Source organism: Biomphalaria glabrata, chromosome 7, assembly GCF_947242115.1.
Source record: "Biomphalaria glabrata chromosome 7, xgBioGlab47.1, whole genome shotgun sequence".
Taxonomy (NCBI): domain Eukaryota; kingdom Metazoa; phylum Mollusca; class Gastropoda; family Planorbidae; genus Biomphalaria; species Biomphalaria glabrata.
In genome coordinates, this window is record NC_074717.1 from 26,620,400 (window position 1) to 26,640,914 (window position 20,515).

A 20,515-nucleotide genomic window follows, 5' to 3' on the forward strand; every position below is an offset into this window, starting at 1 on the left:
GGCGTAATATACACAGTATTTTGTCGAAAACGTATCATTACTTCTAAACTATACCCAACACTCTATTAGCGGGGATCTTTAAAATATTGGTTTTCAACATGTTTATTTGAATGTTTTGTATTCAGTGGCCCTTGTAAAGAAAAGCAATGGGATAGTACGTTTGTAAGTGTTCATGGGTTGTGAAGAAAGCTCTGATGTGCAATTATCCTCACTTCACTTGCCTCCTAAACCTGAAATCAATTTGTTGGCTATAATGAACGTTTACATGCTCAACACTTGTAGAAAAACATGTTTTTAAAGTAGAATACACAGATCACACTAAATAGTAAGTGATTTGAAGTACAAAGCAGCCCGTTGGTGCTTATACAGGTCCTTAGGGATTTGAGATGCTCCTTTCAAAACATCAGGTCCTTGCTATTTAGTTAAACGAGATTTTATGGACAGATGAGATGAGCTTAGTCTAACAGAATCTGGATCGAATTCTTTTCTAAAACAAGAATCTCCTTTGAACTTGACCTGTCTTGTCAGGTTTCAAGTAAGCGACAATTCACTCTATGTGTGTGTATACTTTGTACGCTCCTCTCTTTCTGGCAAGCGAAGGATTTTAATATTTTTAAAATATAAAAACTTTTCAAACTTTTATTATCCAGCAATCTTTTTTTTTTTTTTTGCGGAGAAGATTGGGACAGGTCTAGCAAAGTTGCAAACTCTTGAGCATTTTGCAATACTGAATACATAACTTAGCAATACTTCAGTATTATATGGTACATATGTAGGCCTACACCGGATAATCTATGTATAAAAATTCCCCCATGCGAAAAATTGTTACAACTTTAGTATTTAAGTATAACAAAAAAAAAAGACAAAATGGACGAATGCCCAAATACACATATTAGATCCTCGCGACTGAACAAGGTAAAGATTTATTAGCCCATTATTTATATTTAAAAAAGGAAATACTAGCAAACAGTTACGTCAGTAGTTCAGTTGGTATTCACAGACAGTAGTTCAGTTGATATATCACAGACAGTAGTTCAGTTGATATATCACAGTAGTTTAGTGGCAAGCACGTAATCATGTCATCAAAGTTGCGCTGACTGCTTGCCATTCGTCAATCATCAAATATGTACGTAAATAAAATGACAGGAAGTCAGGACGAAATTGTCACTTCCTGCACGGATCTAAGCATTTATATATAATTTAGCTCCCCGCGCCCCTTTCCTTTTTTTTTAATTAATATTTTTGTTTCCAACATTTTTTTTTACTAATTTTTCTTAATAAAATGCATCGTTCTAGTCATATTTGTAGATTTTCACTATAAAATAAAATATCAAGGACGCTAAATTGAACTTCTCTGTTGCTAACTAAAGAAAAAAAAAAGAATTGATCTAAATTTTAGCAGTATCTCAATGCATAGCAAATTCCTTTATTACCGCTAGTTAGTTGCCCATTTATTTTTTTAAAAGTTTTAAGTCATAAAGTGAACATGTAATGTTTCTACCCTATTGAAATTATGTTATGTAATGTTTCTACCCTATTGATATTATTTTATGTAATGTTTCTACCCTATTGAAATTATGTTATATAATGTTTCTACCCTGTTGATATTATGTTTCGTAATGTTTCTACCCTATTGATATTATTTTATGTATGTTTCTACCCTATTGAAATTATTTTATGTAATGTTTCTACCCTATTGAAATTATTTTGTGCTACAAACGGGAGAACTCAGAAAATTGAAGGCTGCAGTACTGAAAAGTGCACACAAAATTAAACATTATCATCTACCTTTACAAAAAAAAAAAATCAGAGCTTTTAACACTTATTACCCTGTTACGCTGGGGAGGGCACGTACCCCGTATGGGAGACGAACGTATGCCAAAAAGTAGTCTTTTTTTGTGAGCTAAATGGTGGTTGACGTAACAGATGTGCCCTACGGAAACGCTTTAAAGACCAGCTTAGGCGCCAATTTGCCTTAGCTGACATAGAAGAGAGCACCTGGTTGCATGCGGCTTCAGAAAAGACAGCTGGAGGTCACTCACAAAGGCCGCGGGATACACATTTGAGACCAAAAGAAAATCTGCTGCCAAGGACAGATGCAGACGGCGAAACGAAAATCTTAATCGACCACGGCGGACAATGGTTATGCTTGCCCTGTAGGTCACAGCCAGGGCCGGTCTTAAGCCACTGCAACCTATGCGGCGCAGTGGGCCCCGCACTTTCATAGGCCCCGCGCTATGCGAATTCTAGTTGTTAATTATTAAATTAAACCATTTTAACTTATTATTAAAGGGTTCCTGGAATTCTCCTAAAAGTATAAAATATAAGAAAAAGTCATGAAAATCTCCTGAAATTATTAAAAGTGATTTTGTACTTAGTAAAGTATAAATAAAATGCAAAGACAAATTTCTTATCTAATTCAAAATCTTAATTTTCATTTATTATCCTTATCACTACCCAAATTAGGCCCCGCGCAATCCATTTCGCATAGGGCCCCGCAACCTGTAGGACCGGCCCTGGTCACAGCATTATACTGCATTCCTCACTAATCTTCGGACTCGAACAGACAAGCCTTATTATTAGTATGTACACCGGATCTACACACAAACGCTAGTTTGTTTTTAATATTGTTTTTCCGCTAGAAATGGAACTCTCGAAATATATTTAGCCATCGTCTGTCTTAATATTTTCGTCCCGGACTGCCTATACATATTGTTGTAACTCTCTAAGGCAGGCACTCAACGTAAGACAGGTTGACAAGAGTAAATGATGTATTTATTTAGTTTAACTAGTAGAAGCATCAACAAATAGTAATAGTTACTAGTTAGACTTGGACTTCTGCTATAAAGTCACAGGGAGTAATATGTCTAAGTTCTAAGAGTCCTACTTCATACCAGAACACAGAACAGACCACCGACACACTTCCCAGTGTCGCTCCAGGTCTCCGACACAGTTTCCTAGTATCACACAGGACAGCACTCAGCACCAGACTGTTCAGACTCCCATGACTTTTAGCCGGCTCACAACAGTCCTTCTTCCTGTCTCTATATGTCTTTCACTAGTCGTGTTCAGTAGTGCACAGATGCGCACCATTAGTGTAGCGCGGGAGCGGGGTTACAACAATATTTTTTTTTCTAAACCATTATCCGAGTCATTAATTATTTTTCTTTTGAAATAGCGAGTCAAATCGCTGCTTTAAGGCTTCGGTCACTGAGTTCTGCTAGGTAACAATGGTAATAAACATTTTTAGGGAATCGTTTTCACATTATAGCAAATACTATTTACGAGCGCTAGGTCCCCAGACATTGATTCTACGTAGCTCAACTACATTTTATCATCCAAATCTAATTGATTAAAACGAATGTTAGCTTTCAAAAAGGGTCAAGTATTATTGGGAACATGTAAAATTCATGCTTGTACTATTTGATCTACTTAGCTATTTAAAACAACAACTAGAGATAATTGTAGCTCTATTTCAGTTATTATTATAGAATGTGCCTTCTTCACCTTTACTGTAGTATGTTGGACGTTGGGCGCCACATGTTGACCGTCTTTCTCCAGTAGGCCTACTGTGTCTTTTGCCTCTTTTGGACAGGTGTATGGTTGTTGTTCTAGATCTGATACAAATGTAATTGTAGGACTCACGGATACAATTACATTTTGTACGCTTTTTTTAAAGTATCTGTATGTTTTTCTTGTTTAACCCAATACACTTGACAGAATTATGCAGTTTTCTATTCCAGTGCAGAGATGCATGACAATATAAAATGAAATCACAAGATGTCGAACGATTTAAAATTATATTTCGACTCACTACCGAATTACTGATTCTCCAACTTAACTCTGATTTTAACCGACTTTCATGATTCGTTCTTCCCCTAAATTAGAATCTATTCAGCCAATATCAACACATACAACTTCATGACACATGTGACAAACAGTCAACAGGTTTCTGTGCGGTGCTCCATTTTGTGTATGTTGCATTCTAAAAAAAAAGTGCTAGATTTTGCAAAGTTTGTTTATATTTTTCTAGTAATCACTTTGATCTAAAAACACATAGTAAACAGCCTCAACTAATGCTTGTTTTTAAAAGAATAAAATATGTGTAGGTTTCAGTATTAAACAGACAAAATGTAGATTCAAGATACAGATATGAAGCAACTCCACACTCTGAGTTGTGGTTCACTAAAATAAACATATGCTAAACCCAAAAGTTAAGAGGGCTCACTCAACACAGACGCAACTTCTTTGTTATTGCAGGAAAAAAATATTATCAATAAAACTAGGTTAATCTTCTTAGAAGTAGTCTGTTCGGGGATCTAAAACGGAATTTTCTACCATCGTCCCTCTGAAACTTATAACAGAATAAAACGAATGATAACAAATCCGATAACGAGTAATATATGTTCACAGTTCTCTGGAACTCAGAGAGAGAAAGGTGGTTGAGTCACTCAGGTGCTTGAGTTGTGCCACCTTATATTTCGAAATCTAAAAATGAAAAAAAAAAAAGCTAAGTTCTAGATGAGTTCTTGGTGAGGCCTAGGAAGATGTTAACTGGTGATGGAAAAAGTATAACCACAATGTTTTTTACAAAGATTTTATCCTCATTTTTGTCTGGGTATATTCTTGTATACATTAGTTCTCCATCTTCTCATTCTCGGATCAAGTTGAAACTTTGCACAATTATTCATTGTTAATGACAACACATGAATCAATAAATAAAATAACCAATTATTTAATCAGTCAGTCGCAATTAATTAGTTTTGTTAAAATAGATCTAAGGGAAGATAAGTTTCGTTTAGTGAGGTAGATCATTTGCTAAAATGTTTAAACTAACAATAGACTCTAAAACTTATTTTTAAAGTACCTGGATAGCTCAGTTTGCATTCTATCATGGAGACTCAATTGTTTTTTTTTTTAATTGTTTCTGAAAAGGCAGCACAGAAACCTTCTTGCAGATAACCCACACCCCACTGTTCCACCAAAGTCATTAGACCATAACGTACTGGGCATGCTACAAGCATGAAAGATAAGGCCTACATTAAACAGAATTCATTAAACAAAAACAATTGGTAATTTTTTTTCAATCGCACAAATATATTCCTGTGGCTGTTGAGACCTATGTGCGCCCGAAATGTTTGCTTGCGCTCTGGGTAGCTGGAACTAGTGTCATTGGCCTTGTTTTTTTTTGTCTCGGACGCTGTTCTTCAGCCAGCGCTGTTCTCTTATCCTTAAGGATACTAAAGATTATTTTTATTTTAGCCCAGACTGTGTTCGGAGAATATGAAAATATTTTGATAATTATAAAAAGGAAATGGAATGCAGAATTCATGCAGTGACATTCTTTGTATGTTCATAACTTCAGTAGTAGAGGATAATCAGGGGGGAACAGATGAGCAGAGGCAAACAGTCCAATGGAAGCACTGCTCTATCTTGACTTACAACTAATATCTCTCTGTCTCTCTCTCTCTTTTTTCTTTCCTCTGTCTCTCTATTTTTCCCTCTTTATTTCTCTTTCGTCCACTATTTATCTCTCACTTTATCGCCCTCTCTTCCTATCTTTCACACTCTCTCATTCTCTCTATTTCTCTCTGTACATCTTTCTCTTTTTCTCTTACTCGCTCTTTCTTTCTCTCTTTCTCCTCTTTTTCGCTCCCTATTTCTCTCACTTTTTTATTTCAATTTCTCTCTCTCTTTCTTTCTCTCTCTCTTTCTTTCTCTCTTTCTTTCTCTCTTTCTTTCTTTTCTCTTTGTCTCTTCATTCACACATAAATACATTTATTATCAATTTTTTAAAAAGGGGTTGGAGTCGTCCCTTCCCCGTCAATGACATTCTTGCAGTTAAAATGTTTTGCGGGGGAAAAAAAAATTGTAGATCTGAAGCAGACGAGAAAGTGACAGATGTATCAAGTTTATGTCTTAACACATTTGCATTGCCATGCTAAAAAAGATAATCTCATTGATGTAAAAATCAGATTCAAGGATGAATAAATCATTTCGAAGTTCTTTTTCCTTTGACCTTTACCTGTAGCATTGACATTAGTTTAAAATGTTAACAGTACCTCCCCCCTTTTTTTTACTGTTAAAATAAGTAATAAAAAGCTTCCTCGGCTTCTAATGAAGATCACTACATTATAGCCTACCATGTTCAATAACAAATGTAATGTTCGTAAAGCGAAGGGTTGGGGTCAGTGAGCATTTTTTAAAAATGTGCATCACAATTTATTTAGATAAATCTAAGTTGTTTAATCAATGATAATTGATGAAATGTAAAGTAAATTGTTTAGTTCAAATATACACCATCATTAGTAAGAATTACATCGAGGATTATGTTTTCTTGGTCTCCTTGCCACGTGAATATTGCAAATGTGGAGGTTGCCTAAACACTGATGGGCCTACATTTGACATGGATAATGTGTTCAAAATTTTAACCCAAGTAGGCTACCTCCCTTTCCTGCTTCCGATAGCTTTCAGCATAGATTGACATCGTTCTAGATCCAACTAAACACTTGAATAATGTTTATTTGATTTTTTTGTTTATTTCATTAGGTAAACTGCAGTTTGAAAATGGCGAGACAAACCTTGCGCTCCTATCTGGCAAGGGAGAGTTATCTCCCAGCACTGACACCAACTCCGTTATCAAAGTATATAGGCGTCGGTACTTGATGCTGGGACTCTTTTGCTTCTTCTCTTTTAGCAACGCCTACCAGTGGATCCACCTGAACATCATCAGTAACGTGCTGAGCAGCTACTACAATGAGAGTCTGCCTACCGATACATACCAGGTAAGGCAGCGGTTCTCAAACGTTTGATAACGACACCCACTCAAAAAATGGATGTTTGCACTCTTCATCATGGTCCCAGGAAAAGCCTGATCTTTAGAAACACAAACCAATATTTCTTCTTTTACCCTTTTTTTTTTTTACCTATATATAGATTTCGTCTATCGTGGTTCGGTTGTGACCACTTTTGTCTTCCAGGGTGATGAGGGCTTTGCACTGGGGTTTTATGCCTCCTCATGTGGCTGGTGAGACCTATGTGAGCCCGAAATATTCGGCTGCACACTGGGCAGGTTATTACAGCTGGAGCTAGTGTCATTGGACTTGTTTTTTTTCTCTGACGCTTTTCTTTTGCCAGCGCAGTTCTCGTATCCTCTGCAATTTGTGCGCCAGTTTTCACAGCGCAACGCCATGATACCCTATCATGTGCTTCTATCTTCCAGGTGGCTGGACCAATTCTGAAGGCTTTCAGAGAAACTTTGAGGGTGACCCTGAAGCGTTTTCTTTGAACGCTTGTCAAATAAAGTTAAATTGAGAAGGATGTTTGAGAGACGTTCGAGGCAGTGGAATTTGTACTTTGTAATGAGTTTGATCGTCTTGAAAAATAAATCCTCCCCGTGATCAGCAAGACGTCTTGTAGCCGCCTGTTTTCGTCTTGCAAAAGAAAAAAAAACGATAGTAAGTTACTTGGAGAAATTTGACCGTTCTACGAAAGAAAGACTCTGGAATCGCTTTGTCGAAGACGCATTGAAAAGTCTTCTTCAAATGGATAATCTTCTTGGATAAAACTGTATTAAAAAAAAAGTATTTTAAACTATGTCACGCCCCTCTCCCAGGATGCTGAGCTCCAGATTGAGAAACACCGAGGGAAAGTCATCCTATCTGAACAGCAAATTTGATTGGTATTTACCAGTAAGAAGAGTAGAATTGTTGATCCCTATTCTCAAAATCAGGATTAGCTACGCCAAGAATATTGAAAGAAAGAAATTGGCGGGTGTATCCTAGAAAATTGTAAATGATCGCATGTGTCTGTTGCTTTATTTATCTGTTTGGCCATTTGAATTTTAATAAATAATAGTTTCAACACTTCGTCACAATCGAAGGCAATATCCAACGAATAACACCAGCCTAGGGTCGTATCACAAAAGTTAATCTCCGCTCACATTCCTATCCCACGAATTCTTTCATTCGAAGTCATGCCCTACGAAATATCCTCCTTCTAGTGCTGCTAATTTATTATGTGCCCAATAGCAAATTGGTTTTCTACTTCCTCTTTACTGCCACTGGAGATGGAGCTGAAGCACCCCCATCAATTCTTATAGAAACTAAAGCTGCATGTTTCTGTCCTCTGCTGCCCTCGTCATAAGTGGAAAATAATTGGCTCCAAACTTTATTCTGTCTCCACAAACTGCTTGACTCTCTTTTCTCTTGCTTTCTTCTCTCCGCTGCTGACCTGACAGCAGGGCCGGTCTTAGGCCACTGCAGCCTATGCGGTCGCAGTGGGCCCCGCACTTTCATAGGCCCCGCGCGATGCGAATTCTATGTGTAAATTATTAAATTAAACTATTTTAACATATTAAAGGGTTCCTGGAATTATCCTGAAATTTTAAAATATAAGAAAAAGTCATGAAAATCTCCTGAAAAAATAAAATCTTCTGAAAACTGATGCAAATCTCCTTAAAACAGACAAAATTGTCATTTCGGGGTGTCATTCTATATGGAAGACGCCAATCCTACTCGCGATTTAAGAAAAAAACAAAAAACGAAACAGCTTTGTCAGCTTTTATTTAATAAAAATGTAATAATAAGCCGAATTTTAACCAAAACAAGAAGTTCAAATAATAGTCACTGGCATAGGCCTACAAATATAGATCTAAATAATATATCTCGACCTCTTCGAAAAAAAAAACACGATATTTTGTTAAGGCAGATCTGAATGTTTATCGGCGTTTTGTTGGAATACTACTATCTACTGTAAAGTTAATTTAACAGTGATTTTGTACTTAGTAAACTATAAATAAAATGCAAAGATGAATTTATTTTCTAATACAAAATCTTAATTTTCACTTATTACAACGCAAATCAGGCCCCGCGCAACCCGTTTCGCATAGGGCCCCGCAACCTGTAGGACCGGCCCTGCCTGACAGAGACCCTCTTTTGATAGTTTAAGATCCTTTTGATATCTTGACTGTTCTAAACCATCTTCACTTTTTTTTTTGCCATATCGTTGCCTAAATCGTCTAACTTGCCAAGACATTTTCACAAACCAAGATAAATAGTTCAACCTTTTAGATGTTAAATTGAAATATGCATAAATTTTTACCAGAGAAACACGGCCATCGATTGGTTATCTATGATCTACATGTTGGTCTACATACCGCTCATCATTCCTGCCACGTGGTTTCTCGACAAAAAAGGACTCAGAAAATGTTGTATTGTTGGATCTCTCTTAAACCTGATTGGCGCTGCTCTGAAATGCGCCAGTGTCGCTCCTGAAAGGTAAGTTTACAAGAACTTTAGTTCTAGTTCTAGATATATTTTAGAGATGTATCCACATAGGTCTAATTTTCAGTAGGCTAAATGGGAAGTGGGAGATATGACTGTGTTGGATGGGGGTATCATGAGGAAACACGAAACAGGATAAATATGTACCATTGATCTAGATCTAGAGCCTATACTATTAGGAACAAGAAATAAGTTGGCACTTTTTTCTTTGTCCCACTATAGCCTACTGTATAGATGATTTCTTTGGGAAAGAGGCTTTAAGAGATTAGACATTTTAATTGTCAATAAAATGATAAACTATATAAACATATCCGTTCACAAAGAGACACATAACTACACATTTATCTTTCTTTTAGTTTCTCTCTAAATGTGAAATAATTGCATGTTCTTCATTATTTCAACATTTCTTAGATTTCCATTGCTAATGGCTGCACAGACTATCTGTGCCATATCTCAACTTTTTATTCTGGGAATACCTGCAAGACTTGCCGCTGTTTGGTTTGGGCCAAATGAAGTCTCCACAGCAACATCGCTGGGAGTTTTTGGCAATCAGGTATTCCAGGTTTTTTTTAGTAAAGCTATATCTAAGTCTACCTCTTGTGTAGGTATGTAAATTACCTAGTGCATGGGTGGGTAACCATTTTGACTTTGTGGGGCATAAAGAAAATAAAATTGAAAAAAATATATTCATTGTGGGTACTATTTTAGCAGCCAGTCACATTTGTTGTGGTTACTCTTTTTAAGATTTTTTTTTTTTTTTTTGATAACATTTTGACAAAAGTAGTGAATATATTCATTTGTGTCTAGGCTCAGTCTGACACATGTAGACATTGGCAGGCCACATGTGGTTTTAGATTGCCAACCTCTGACCTAGAGAAAATGGGGACACACTTTATAGGCTTATATCGCTAAGAGCTTGATACATCTTTTTTTTTCTTCCTTCTGTTATTAATCCATTCCTACTGCTAAATAGCATATTAATTAGATAAATACCAGCTAATGAGTCACTACATTACGATGCCCTATAAATATTTTCAAAAGAAAACAATTCAGATCGTGTTGAAAATAAAACTAACTGACATTTAACTCTTGACTTGCTTGTTTGTATCCAACAGATTGGCATTGCATTAGGATTTTTATTGCCTCCTATTCTTGTACCATATTCAGACTATACAGAAGATATGACTCTGGGTTTCTACATAATGTTTGGGTCAGGAGCTTTTGTTATTGCTGTCATATTTATACTTATTTGCATTTGTAAGTACCAATGAATGGAATCTAATGTTCATAAGATATATTAGTGTACTTTAAGTTTAACTCTCTGTGTGGTAGGAAATTTTGTACATTGAAATGCTTTTAGAACTTGATTAACTGTCTGAGCTGATGACCATTCATTTCCTGGTATTAGCTAGTCCAGTTTGACAAGATGACAATCAACAACCTTGACATTTCTTTATTATAGTTGAGTAGACTAAGGAATTTATCAAAAACTTCTTGAACCCTAATAAAAGTCCTGACTTTTTGAATTTTAGATTTTAGTTTCCTTTATGAAAATAGGTCTGTGGTATACAGAAATAGATATACTCAGGGCTTTTTTTTGTGACGTAGGTATGGCGTACCTGCACCTTTTTGAAAAAAATATTCCTTTTCTTGTATTTTAACATATATTATTAATTTATAGTAGTTAAAAGTTAGGCAATCAACTACTGAGTACTGGCACCTAATCACTGAGTACTGGCACCTATTTTTTTTACAAAAAAAAAGCACTGAATATAATTATAAATTTTTTTTTTACTAAGTAAATTGCTTGAATTATTATATATTATTTTTTGTTTGTTTTTTTCCATAAGTTTTTCAAGATAAACCACCCCAACCCCCAAGCAGAGCCCAGCAACTGTCTGTTGAAGCTGCCATCAATGAAAATTATTTGGGATCCCTTCTGAGACTTTTAAAAAATCCTGGCTTTCTCATTCTTACAGTAGCTTATGGTGAGTTCATTTTTTTGTTTTGTGTTTATAATATTTTCACTGATAATTAAATATCCTGAGGATCTGATCTTTAATGTCTAATCAAGTTTGTAAATCATTAAAATGCATACCATGATTGAGCTAAAAATTCATTTCTGAGATCAACACAAGTCAACATTCTTTGTGCATGAAACAATCTGGTGCACTAGTTTTGATCATGTGATCTCCTACTGATTCCATGTACTTCTTCATCCATTTAATTTACATGCAATTAAGTTACTTTGTAATACATGCAAAAATATTTCTCTTTTTTTTTTAAATGCCAGCATTCAGCTCATTCTGTTGACATTACTTTTTTTTTTAAATGCCAGCACTCAGCTCATTCTGTTGACATTACTTTTTTTTTTAAATGCCAGCATTCAGCTCATTCTGTTGACATTACTTTTTTTTTTTAAATGCCAGCATTCAGCTCATTCTGTTGACATTACTTTTTTTTTTAAATGCCAGCATTCAGCTCATTCTGTTGACATTACTTTTTTTTTTTAAATGCCAGCATTCAGCTCATTCTGTTGACATTACTTTTTTTTTTAAATGCCAGCATTCAGCTCATTCTGTTGACATTACTTTTTTTTTAAATGCCAGCATTCAGCTCATTCTGTTGACATTACTTTTTTTTTTTAATGAAAGCATTCAGCTCATTCTGTTGACATTACTTTTTTTTTTAAATGCCAGCATTCAGCTCATTCTGTTGACATTACTTTTTTTTTTTAAATGCCAGCATTCAGCTCATTCTGTTGACATTACTTTTTTTTTTAAATGCCAGCATTCAGCTCATTCTGTTGACATTACTTTTTTTTTTAAATGCCAGCATTCAGCTCATTCTGTTGACATTACTTTTTTTTTTTAAATGCCAGCATTCAGCTCATTCTGTTGACATTACTTTTTTTTTTAAATGCCAGCATTCAGCTCATTCTGTTGACATTACTTTTTTTTTTAAATGCCAGCATTCAGCTCATTCTGTTGACATTACTTTTTTTTTTTAAATGCCAGCATTCAGCTCATTCTGTTGACATTACTTTTTTTTTAAATGCCAGCATTCAGCTCATTCTGTTGACATTACTTTTTTTTTTAAATGCCAGCATTCAGCTCATTCTGTTGACATTACTTTTTTTTTTTAAATGCCAGCATTCAGCTCATTCTGTTGACATTACTTTTTTTTTTTAAATGCCAGCATTCAGCTCATTCTGTTGACATTACCTTTTTTTTTCAGGCTGTAACACAGGCTCTTTCTATGCAATATCAACACTTTTAAACACAATTGTTTTAAATTATTTTCCGGTAAGAAATGTTAAGACTTCTCTGAGAATGAGGGATGGGGCACAAAAACACAGGATATATCATAAAAATCATCAGAAAATCCTTATCGAATTTATTTAAATAAAAGAATACTTCTGACACTATTCCTGTGTAATATTCACCTAATAGTTTTAACATTGTACTAAATGGTGACATAAAAAAAAAAAAAAATATTTTTTATATTACTTAATGCATGTTTTTTTAAACCCATTTAGACTTATAATAAAAATATCAAATAGCATATTTGCTTATTTAAATTACAATTTTTATTTTTAAAAAATATTTTTTTTTAAGAAATATTTTATTGTAATTATTCAACAGGGTGAAGAAGAAAATGCTGGAAGAATAGGTCTGACAATAATTGTTTTAGGAATCATTGGCTCTGTGATGGCTGGTATCTTACTTGATAAAACAAAAGCATTTAAGTAAATATACACATTTTGTACTATTTATGCCTTAAGTTCTTTTTTTAAGGGATTTATTTTGTTTTTCATACTTTTGGGTTAGTATTTTAGTATTTTTAGTACTTGGACTGCAATTAAAAGCTGAAAAATCATTGGGATAATGCTTAAATAGCCATTGTATCATTTAGTCTGTCTTATTCTACAATCTAGATATAGGCTACTAGCTAATTTGTAATTTACTGAAATTAATTTAGCTAAAATATAAATTTGTGTTTAAATGACCTTGAATTAATCATTTGTAAATTCCTTAAACAAAGATTGTATGAAAAAAAATTGTATGCATATATTTCCTACATTTTCTGAATAGACAATATTATAGGCTACAAATGTGTAATTGTCATAAGAGTTGAGTCTAAGACCCTTGAAACACTAAACCAATGGAATCTTCCTTCTGTGGATATGTTTGAACAATTGTAATATATGTTACATCCATATTATTGTGGTTAGTATCCCAAGACTCTTTAGACTAGATGCAATAGGCCAAGCACATCAGGGAACTCCTACATTTTTCTTCTATGTACTGTATGTAAGAACTCTTTGAGGAATAGTGTGTGGATCATGACAAGACTGTTTGGGTTCTCTTAATCCTCACCAGTACAATAAACAATGTTCAGAGGTTTTACTTTGCTTCCCTAATCATCTCCTTGAATGACCTTTTCCATCTAGGCGCTACAAGGAGGCTGAGATGCCATGCCCAAATATAGGCTACAATATCATCTCTATAGTGACATTGCCATTGTATCGTTTACATCCAAAAACAATCTGCTTTTCGTTTGATTAGAGTATGCCTTTTTCATTAAATGCAATATGATTTTAATATATGCTATAGTAGGATCATTCTGTGAGTGAGAGTGAATATGAAATATTCTATTATACATTAAACACCTTTAGTAAAATCACTAAATTTAGAAAGCCTTCAGGACAGAAGGCCCAAAAGTAAAGTAGCAATAATACATAAAACACTGAACCATAATCTTCAAATACAAAAACAAAATTTAATAAAATACTCTGAAAGACACAAAGATAAAGGCACATTCCTCGTCCCATATGCTAGGACAAATTTGTACAAATACTCCTTCTTCCCTAGTGCTATTAGAGCATGGAATGGGTTGCCTGAGCTAGCCAGGAAAACCAGTGACTTGGCAGAATTTAAGTCATTGGTTAATATGCATGACTAAATGCATGACGCGTAGGACGTAATCATCTTCTTTTTTGAAGTAACGTCTGTATTATATAAGATAAGATAAATACAATAATATATATAGATTTAACAAATTCATTGTTTAATGTTTGCATTCTATTTCAGAGCAACCACTGTTGGTATTTATGTGTTATCACTGGCTAGCACTATTGCTTTTACATTCACCCTTGGCTTTAAAGAAATTGCTGTTGTATTTGTAACAGCTGGTGCATTAGGGTAAATTATTTTAAAAATCATATTTTTATGCACTAAATTTTTTAATATAATCTAAAACTTTCACACTCAGGATTAAATTGGTTATAAATATTTTCCCTCTCATATTAAGTAACCTTTAGTTTATAAACATAGTCTATAAAAATGTTAAATATTTAAAAATATTTTTGTAGATGTTTTATGACTGGATATCTACCTGTAGGATTTGAATTTGCTGCAGAACTAACATTTCCAGAATCTGAAGCAACATCTTCTGGTTTGATAAATGCATCAGCCCAGGTAATTAGTACAATTTGGATTCATCTTCATTGTAAATAAATAATTTTCTCCTTTCATTTTTAAGCTATGTTTTACTTAATTGACATGATGCTATTTAATGGTTGGCAGGTTTTTGGTATCATTCTGACATTGGGGATGCGAGCCATGATGGACAGTATTAGTGTACTGAGTGCTAACATAACCATGTGTTCTATATTGCTGTTTGGAACTATAATAACATGTAAGAACCTAACATTTGTTTTTCTTGCTTTGAATTTTCATTCAGCTAAATTTATTGCATTTTTTTCAATTTATGAATTGTTGTTAGTAGCTCTAAAATTTGATTTATTGTTTACACTTTTAGGTATAATAAAAGCTGATTACAAAAGACAAGCAGCTGGAAAAACATGTACTGATATTTCTCAGGAGATAATTGTAATATCAGACAGTAATAAAATGATCTGAGCCCTGATCTAAGTAATTATAAAACTTGGATGTTGTTTTGATCCTTTTTTAAACCAGTCTTTCTTGTACAGGTGTGGTCTAATATCGGTATAAATAATTACAGAATTGTGTGTATAGCCTATATGTATCAAACTAATTATGGGCAAGAAAAGAAAATTATTTAACAGTTTGAAAGAATAGAACTATTTTTATAACACATAATTTTTTTTTAAAAATCAAAAACTGACAAATAAATGTTGTGAACAGTTTTTTAATGTTAATTTTTTGTGAGATTATTTGTTTACTCAACATTGTTCCTTTATTGTTATCCAATTTATTTGTCCAGTCAGCAGATCACTCAAACATTCTTATATTTCATTCTATTAGATGTCTTATATTCATGTTGACTATTAATAGGATTTCATGTATACTTAAATATTAATATGCTGTGTTTGTTTAATATGAGACCCATAGAAAGCCAAAATAAGCAATAATTGTTATATCAAAACTGATATCCATAGGCTTATTTTTTACACTGGGCTACTTACAGGGGTGGACTGGTGTCAAAATTGGTCTTGATAGTTCCATTTAATCTGGCTCCCATGGTGCCATACAAGTTCTCACAATATGTTAAGTTGCCTACTGAATCAGCCATCAAAACCAACAACTTAGCAGATTTTAAGTCACTGACTAACTTGCATGACTAGATTGACACAGGGTTATGTGTAGGACAGTGGTTATCAAACTTTTTTGACCCACAGGGACCCCTTCATATGGTCAGAACTTGCCCACACACCCCTAAGTGAAAAAGCTACATAAATCCATAGTATATTTAAAAACACATTTTGTTGAACGAATGATTATTAGGATTATAACTTTTGTTTATAAAAAAAAATGAGTATTTGAATAGGGTTGATAAGATTTTATGGGTGTTTTTATGTCCAGCTCAATGTTTGTAAGTTGCAAAAACTGCAAATCTCAATGAACACAAATTTCTAGTTGGTTTATTTTACTTGTGATGAGGTTCATTAAGGCAATGAATCCATGTTGTACCAAATAAGAAGATGGGAACACAATCAACAACTTCCATCTGTACAATGACCCATGATATAAAATTGGAATTTGTTTTTGTAACCAGAAGTTTGTGGTATCATTGTTAAAAAAATTGGTTAAATTTTGTGGATATTTCAAAAGGCTGCTCCTATATTAGTAAGGATTCATTTGTGATTGGGATCTGAGTTTATCCACTAGCATAAGGGTAATATCCAAGTGAAGGATGTCTTCAAATCTTTAGTTTAAGTCTTCATATAATAGTACATAATAAACATTTGTGAGGGGCCAGTTGATTATCATCAAAATTATCTGATGAGATAAACTGGCTTTAAGTTAAGAAGTTATTTTAAGATATAATTTCATCTTTCTGCGGACCCCCTTCAATAGTCTTAAATATCCCTGGGGCTTTAGACCACAGTTTGAGAACCACTGGTGTAGGACATAATTATCTTCTCTTTTGAAATAACATCTGTAATATATAAGATAATGCATTGAAAACTAAAGCTAACCTAAAAGGCCATTTATAATTGCAGGCTAGTCTATTAGAAGAAATAGTATTTTCAGAAATATTTCTACCTTTTATAAGCATTAGTAAATTTAATCAGTGTGAGACAAATTTTATACCTCTATTCTTGCAAAGTCGTTTGTAAAACTTGAATCTCAATCACTTCAAATTAAATGTTGAACATGTTGATCATTATTATTATATTCTTCATAACTCTGGTGGTGAACTTTAGCCACTACAACTTTTAACTTGTCTGAACTGGCTTGCCACCAGGGAATAGATGAAGAAAAAGCAAGTCCAATCTAAGTATTATTATCCTTACATCTCCTTAGACTACTTCCATGTGACTTATGCTCTAATTACTTTCATTGATCAAAGGACTAATGTGGCTTGCTAATAACTTTAACCAAATGGACAATTTTTGTTCTTACAATACACTTCATCATTTATCATATTGTCTAAATGAATATAATTTATAAATTGTATATACTTTTGTGGTTTATATCTATTTACTATTATTTGTTTTAAATATTATTGTATTTCGATTAGGTAGGCCTGTGTTTTGTCTATATATTTATATATAGGCCTACATATATATTGATACCAACTCACAATCTTCTCATAATTATTTCATATATCTGATATTTGAAGTTTGTTTTTATTATAGTTGCTAGCAAGTTTTTAATATAGTTGCTGAAAGAAGTTTTATTATGATTAGATTTTTTGTTTATTTCTGACTCTTTATACACTTTCCTGAAACTAATAAGAAATAAAACAAAAATTCTGAAGTTGAAATTTATAATTACAAAAGATTGAATAATTATAATATTGAAAATGAGCTATCCATTGTAGGAGTAATACTTGTTTCAATACCTTTGATGTCAATGAAATTCTGTTCCATTCAAAGGGTTATAAGAACAATTTAAATTTAAGAAAATTCTTACTTAAAAATTTACAAATCACGAAAGCATTTGAAATTAGGCATATCATCATTCAGACAGAGTGAGTTGATAATAGCTTTGTAAAAAGAGTTTTTTTTTTCTTTTTGATTCAAATAGCTATGTTTTGTACCTGATCAATTTGAGGAATAAAAACGGATGCTTTAGTACTTTATTTCTCTGAAAATCTGTTGTATTTTTTTTTCTCACCCATCTCCCAACATTTGTCTCAGTCATCCTTCAGAAGGTTGGGCTAGAATGAAATACTGATATCTTCATTTCTGAAGCTTAGACTTTAATCACTTACTTATGTTATTGCCGTAACTGCTTTTTTTTTTTTTTACTGCTATTCCATTGGAACTACAGGGTTATAACTAAAAAAATAAATTTAAGTGAATGATTAGGATAATTTATTCAATATTTTAACATATATCAGAGAACAAAACAATGTCATTATGTATTACATATTTAAAACAATAGTTTAAATAGAGTTAGAAACTTTTTAATGTACAATACATTGTTTAAAATTTACATGGCTTTTCAACAGTGAGGCATTTAACTGTAATTATGTATACATATTTGTGTCTTTGTAAGGTAATTGAAAAGTTTATAGGCGGAACATGTAATGGTGAGACAACAGTGGTAATTTCTGGTCTGATACTTTTGTACAGTGTTAATGTGACTGCTTTTGTTGCATTTTTTATGATATGGTGGAACTGGTAGAGCATTTGTTCTGTCTATATGCATCTTCTGTCATCTGTAATATACTCCTTGCCAGAAAAATGCCCTACTATGTGCAAAGATTATTATTTTGTCAAAATAAATACAAAAAAATAAAAAAATTTGTTTTGAAATCAGCTGTTGTCTTTGTATTGTCTGTCTAATAAACCAAAAGAACTTTTCAGAAACCGAATTTCACCATTCCCTTGATCAAAATTGGTGCTATTGCTAATTTTGATCTCCTGAAAGTGAACTCTTTTAAAATGAAAACTCTTTTATTCCTACACATGCATCATTTATAAAACAAGATTTAAGATTTTATACTACCAGTACTGTATAATGATCTTGACACTGTTACAGTATTGAGAAAAATATGTTTCATCTTTTGTAACATATATGCTTCAAGTTTTGGTACTTGTCAAATGAATGTAATTTTTTTTATGTTGACTATGTGTTTTAGGTAGAATGATAAATTGTCTTTCACTTTAACAACTAAGTTTGCATATTATAGGCACGTACATATAAACTTTAAAACTTTAATAGTAGACAGTTTCTGTTGATCCACAACCTTCATATAATTTTGTGTTTGTTTGCAATAAAGTGCAAAGTAACTTAGACCCAGGGGAGCTGCTCATGAGTTTGTAATTAACACAAATTTTCTTTATTATCTTGTACTAATGTAAATTTCGTGTATTTTTTTTTTCATACCAAACAAAATCATATTATGAAATATAGAGCCTATATAATTCTGGTTACAAATAAGGTTCTTCCACAAATAAGACACACTGCATTTAAAAGTATAGCATTAAATTGCTAGCACTATAACTAATCCCAAACCAATAAAAGAGGTTAACTGACAGGCACATCCTTAAACTCTTGAATACAGAATTCTAACTAGAAAGACTGGAATTAAAACCCAGCTCATTCAGCTCCTAAGAGTTTGCCTTACCATAAGGTTGCTCTATCCAATATGATTTTCATTTGTATGGGAAAACCCAGAGTCTTCCAAACACTAGTTCTTACCCTATAGAAAAAAGCTGAAATTTAGTCAAAGACATAGATTAGTCCATAGTTTTTTCTTTTTTTTTTTAGCTGTTGAACTATCTGATTGTTGACAATGTTATTTCTTTAAAATTTGATAATATTGTATTGGAAACTTACAGAATATGTTCAACAGGTTGTGGTGATGTTATAAACAACGAGTATTTTTATTAAATTTATAAGCTTTTGTATGAATCTTGACATTGTCAGTTGTTTTATATTATTATTGGTATTTGTCATAAAATCACTTTGGTTGAGGCTTGAACTGCTAAAAATGTTTTATTGAGTTATTTTAGTTTAGCTGCTAATAATGTTGTTTCTTGTTGAATTAAACAGTAATAAATTTTGTTTCTAGCATTAAACTGTAAGCAATGTAAATACTGTTGTTAATAAAACAAACTTTGAACTGTTCGTCTTCCGCTTCAAAATTTGATAAATAGATTTTTTGAGGATTGATAAATTCATTTGAAATATGATCATCATCTTACCTTATCCCCCCCCCCCTTTTTTCCCAAAAAAAAAAAAAAAAAAAAAGATTATGATTGCATACCAAGACCTAAAAACAACTCCAAAATGACATTCAATAATTTCCTTTAAGATCAAAAGGCATTGCATTTTTCTTCTATCCAGCTTTTTTATGCTGAGCTATAAGATCTTTTGCAGACTTTTGCTCGTGTTTGGATACTAAATTTTTATGATTGCATACCTAAAAACACCAACTCCAAAATGAAAAGTACTTTAAAATTAAATTGTAGTTTAAAAAGGTCAAATTAATGACAATAATCATAATTCTTCCTTTAAAAAGCACCGGTATGTGGTGCTAATTACACAACATGGCAGAAGCTGACATAGCAAACTACACTAAGCATGCTATTTGGTTCCTCGTAATTGCTACACTGTAAAATTTTGTGTAGCAATTACATGTTTAGTGTAGTTTGCTATGTTAGCTTCTACTATATTGTGTAATTAGCACCACATACCGGTGCTTTTTAAAGGAAGAATTATGATTATTGTTTCTGTATAAACAGCGGAGTTAAACAAGGATGTGTCAGGACACAACCCTCTTTGGAA

The 20,515-nt window shown here is 33.0% G+C and overlaps 1 protein-coding gene across 5 annotated transcripts in view; it reads left to right on the forward strand.

Moving 5' to 3' along the window:
* Positions 1–19,855, forward strand: part of LOC106071929 (feline leukemia virus subgroup C receptor-related protein 2-like) — an 87,140-nt gene extending 67,285 nt beyond the window's left edge. For all 5 annotated transcript variants that reach the window (XM_056036459.1, XM_056036458.1, XM_056036457.1 and 2 more), the window contains 11 exons: positions 6,550–6,785; positions 9,106–9,278; positions 9,696–9,837; positions 10,400–10,541; positions 11,135–11,272; positions 12,522–12,589; positions 12,929–13,032; positions 14,378–14,488; positions 14,659–14,764; positions 14,873–14,984; positions 15,108–19,855. In XM_056036459.1, the coding sequence (XP_055892434.1) occupies positions 6,550–6,785; positions 9,106–9,278; positions 9,696–9,837; positions 10,400–10,541; positions 11,135–11,272; positions 12,522–12,589; positions 12,929–13,032; positions 14,378–14,488; positions 14,659–14,764; positions 14,873–14,984; positions 15,108–15,208 (1,433 nt within the window). In that variant the 3' untranslated portion in view covers positions 15,209–19,855. The remainder of the gene's footprint in view (positions 1–6,549; positions 6,786–9,105; positions 9,279–9,695; positions 9,838–10,399; positions 10,542–11,134; positions 11,273–12,521; positions 12,590–12,928; positions 13,033–14,377; positions 14,489–14,658; positions 14,765–14,872; positions 14,985–15,107) is intronic.
* Positions 19,856–20,515: the final 660 nt, after the last annotated feature.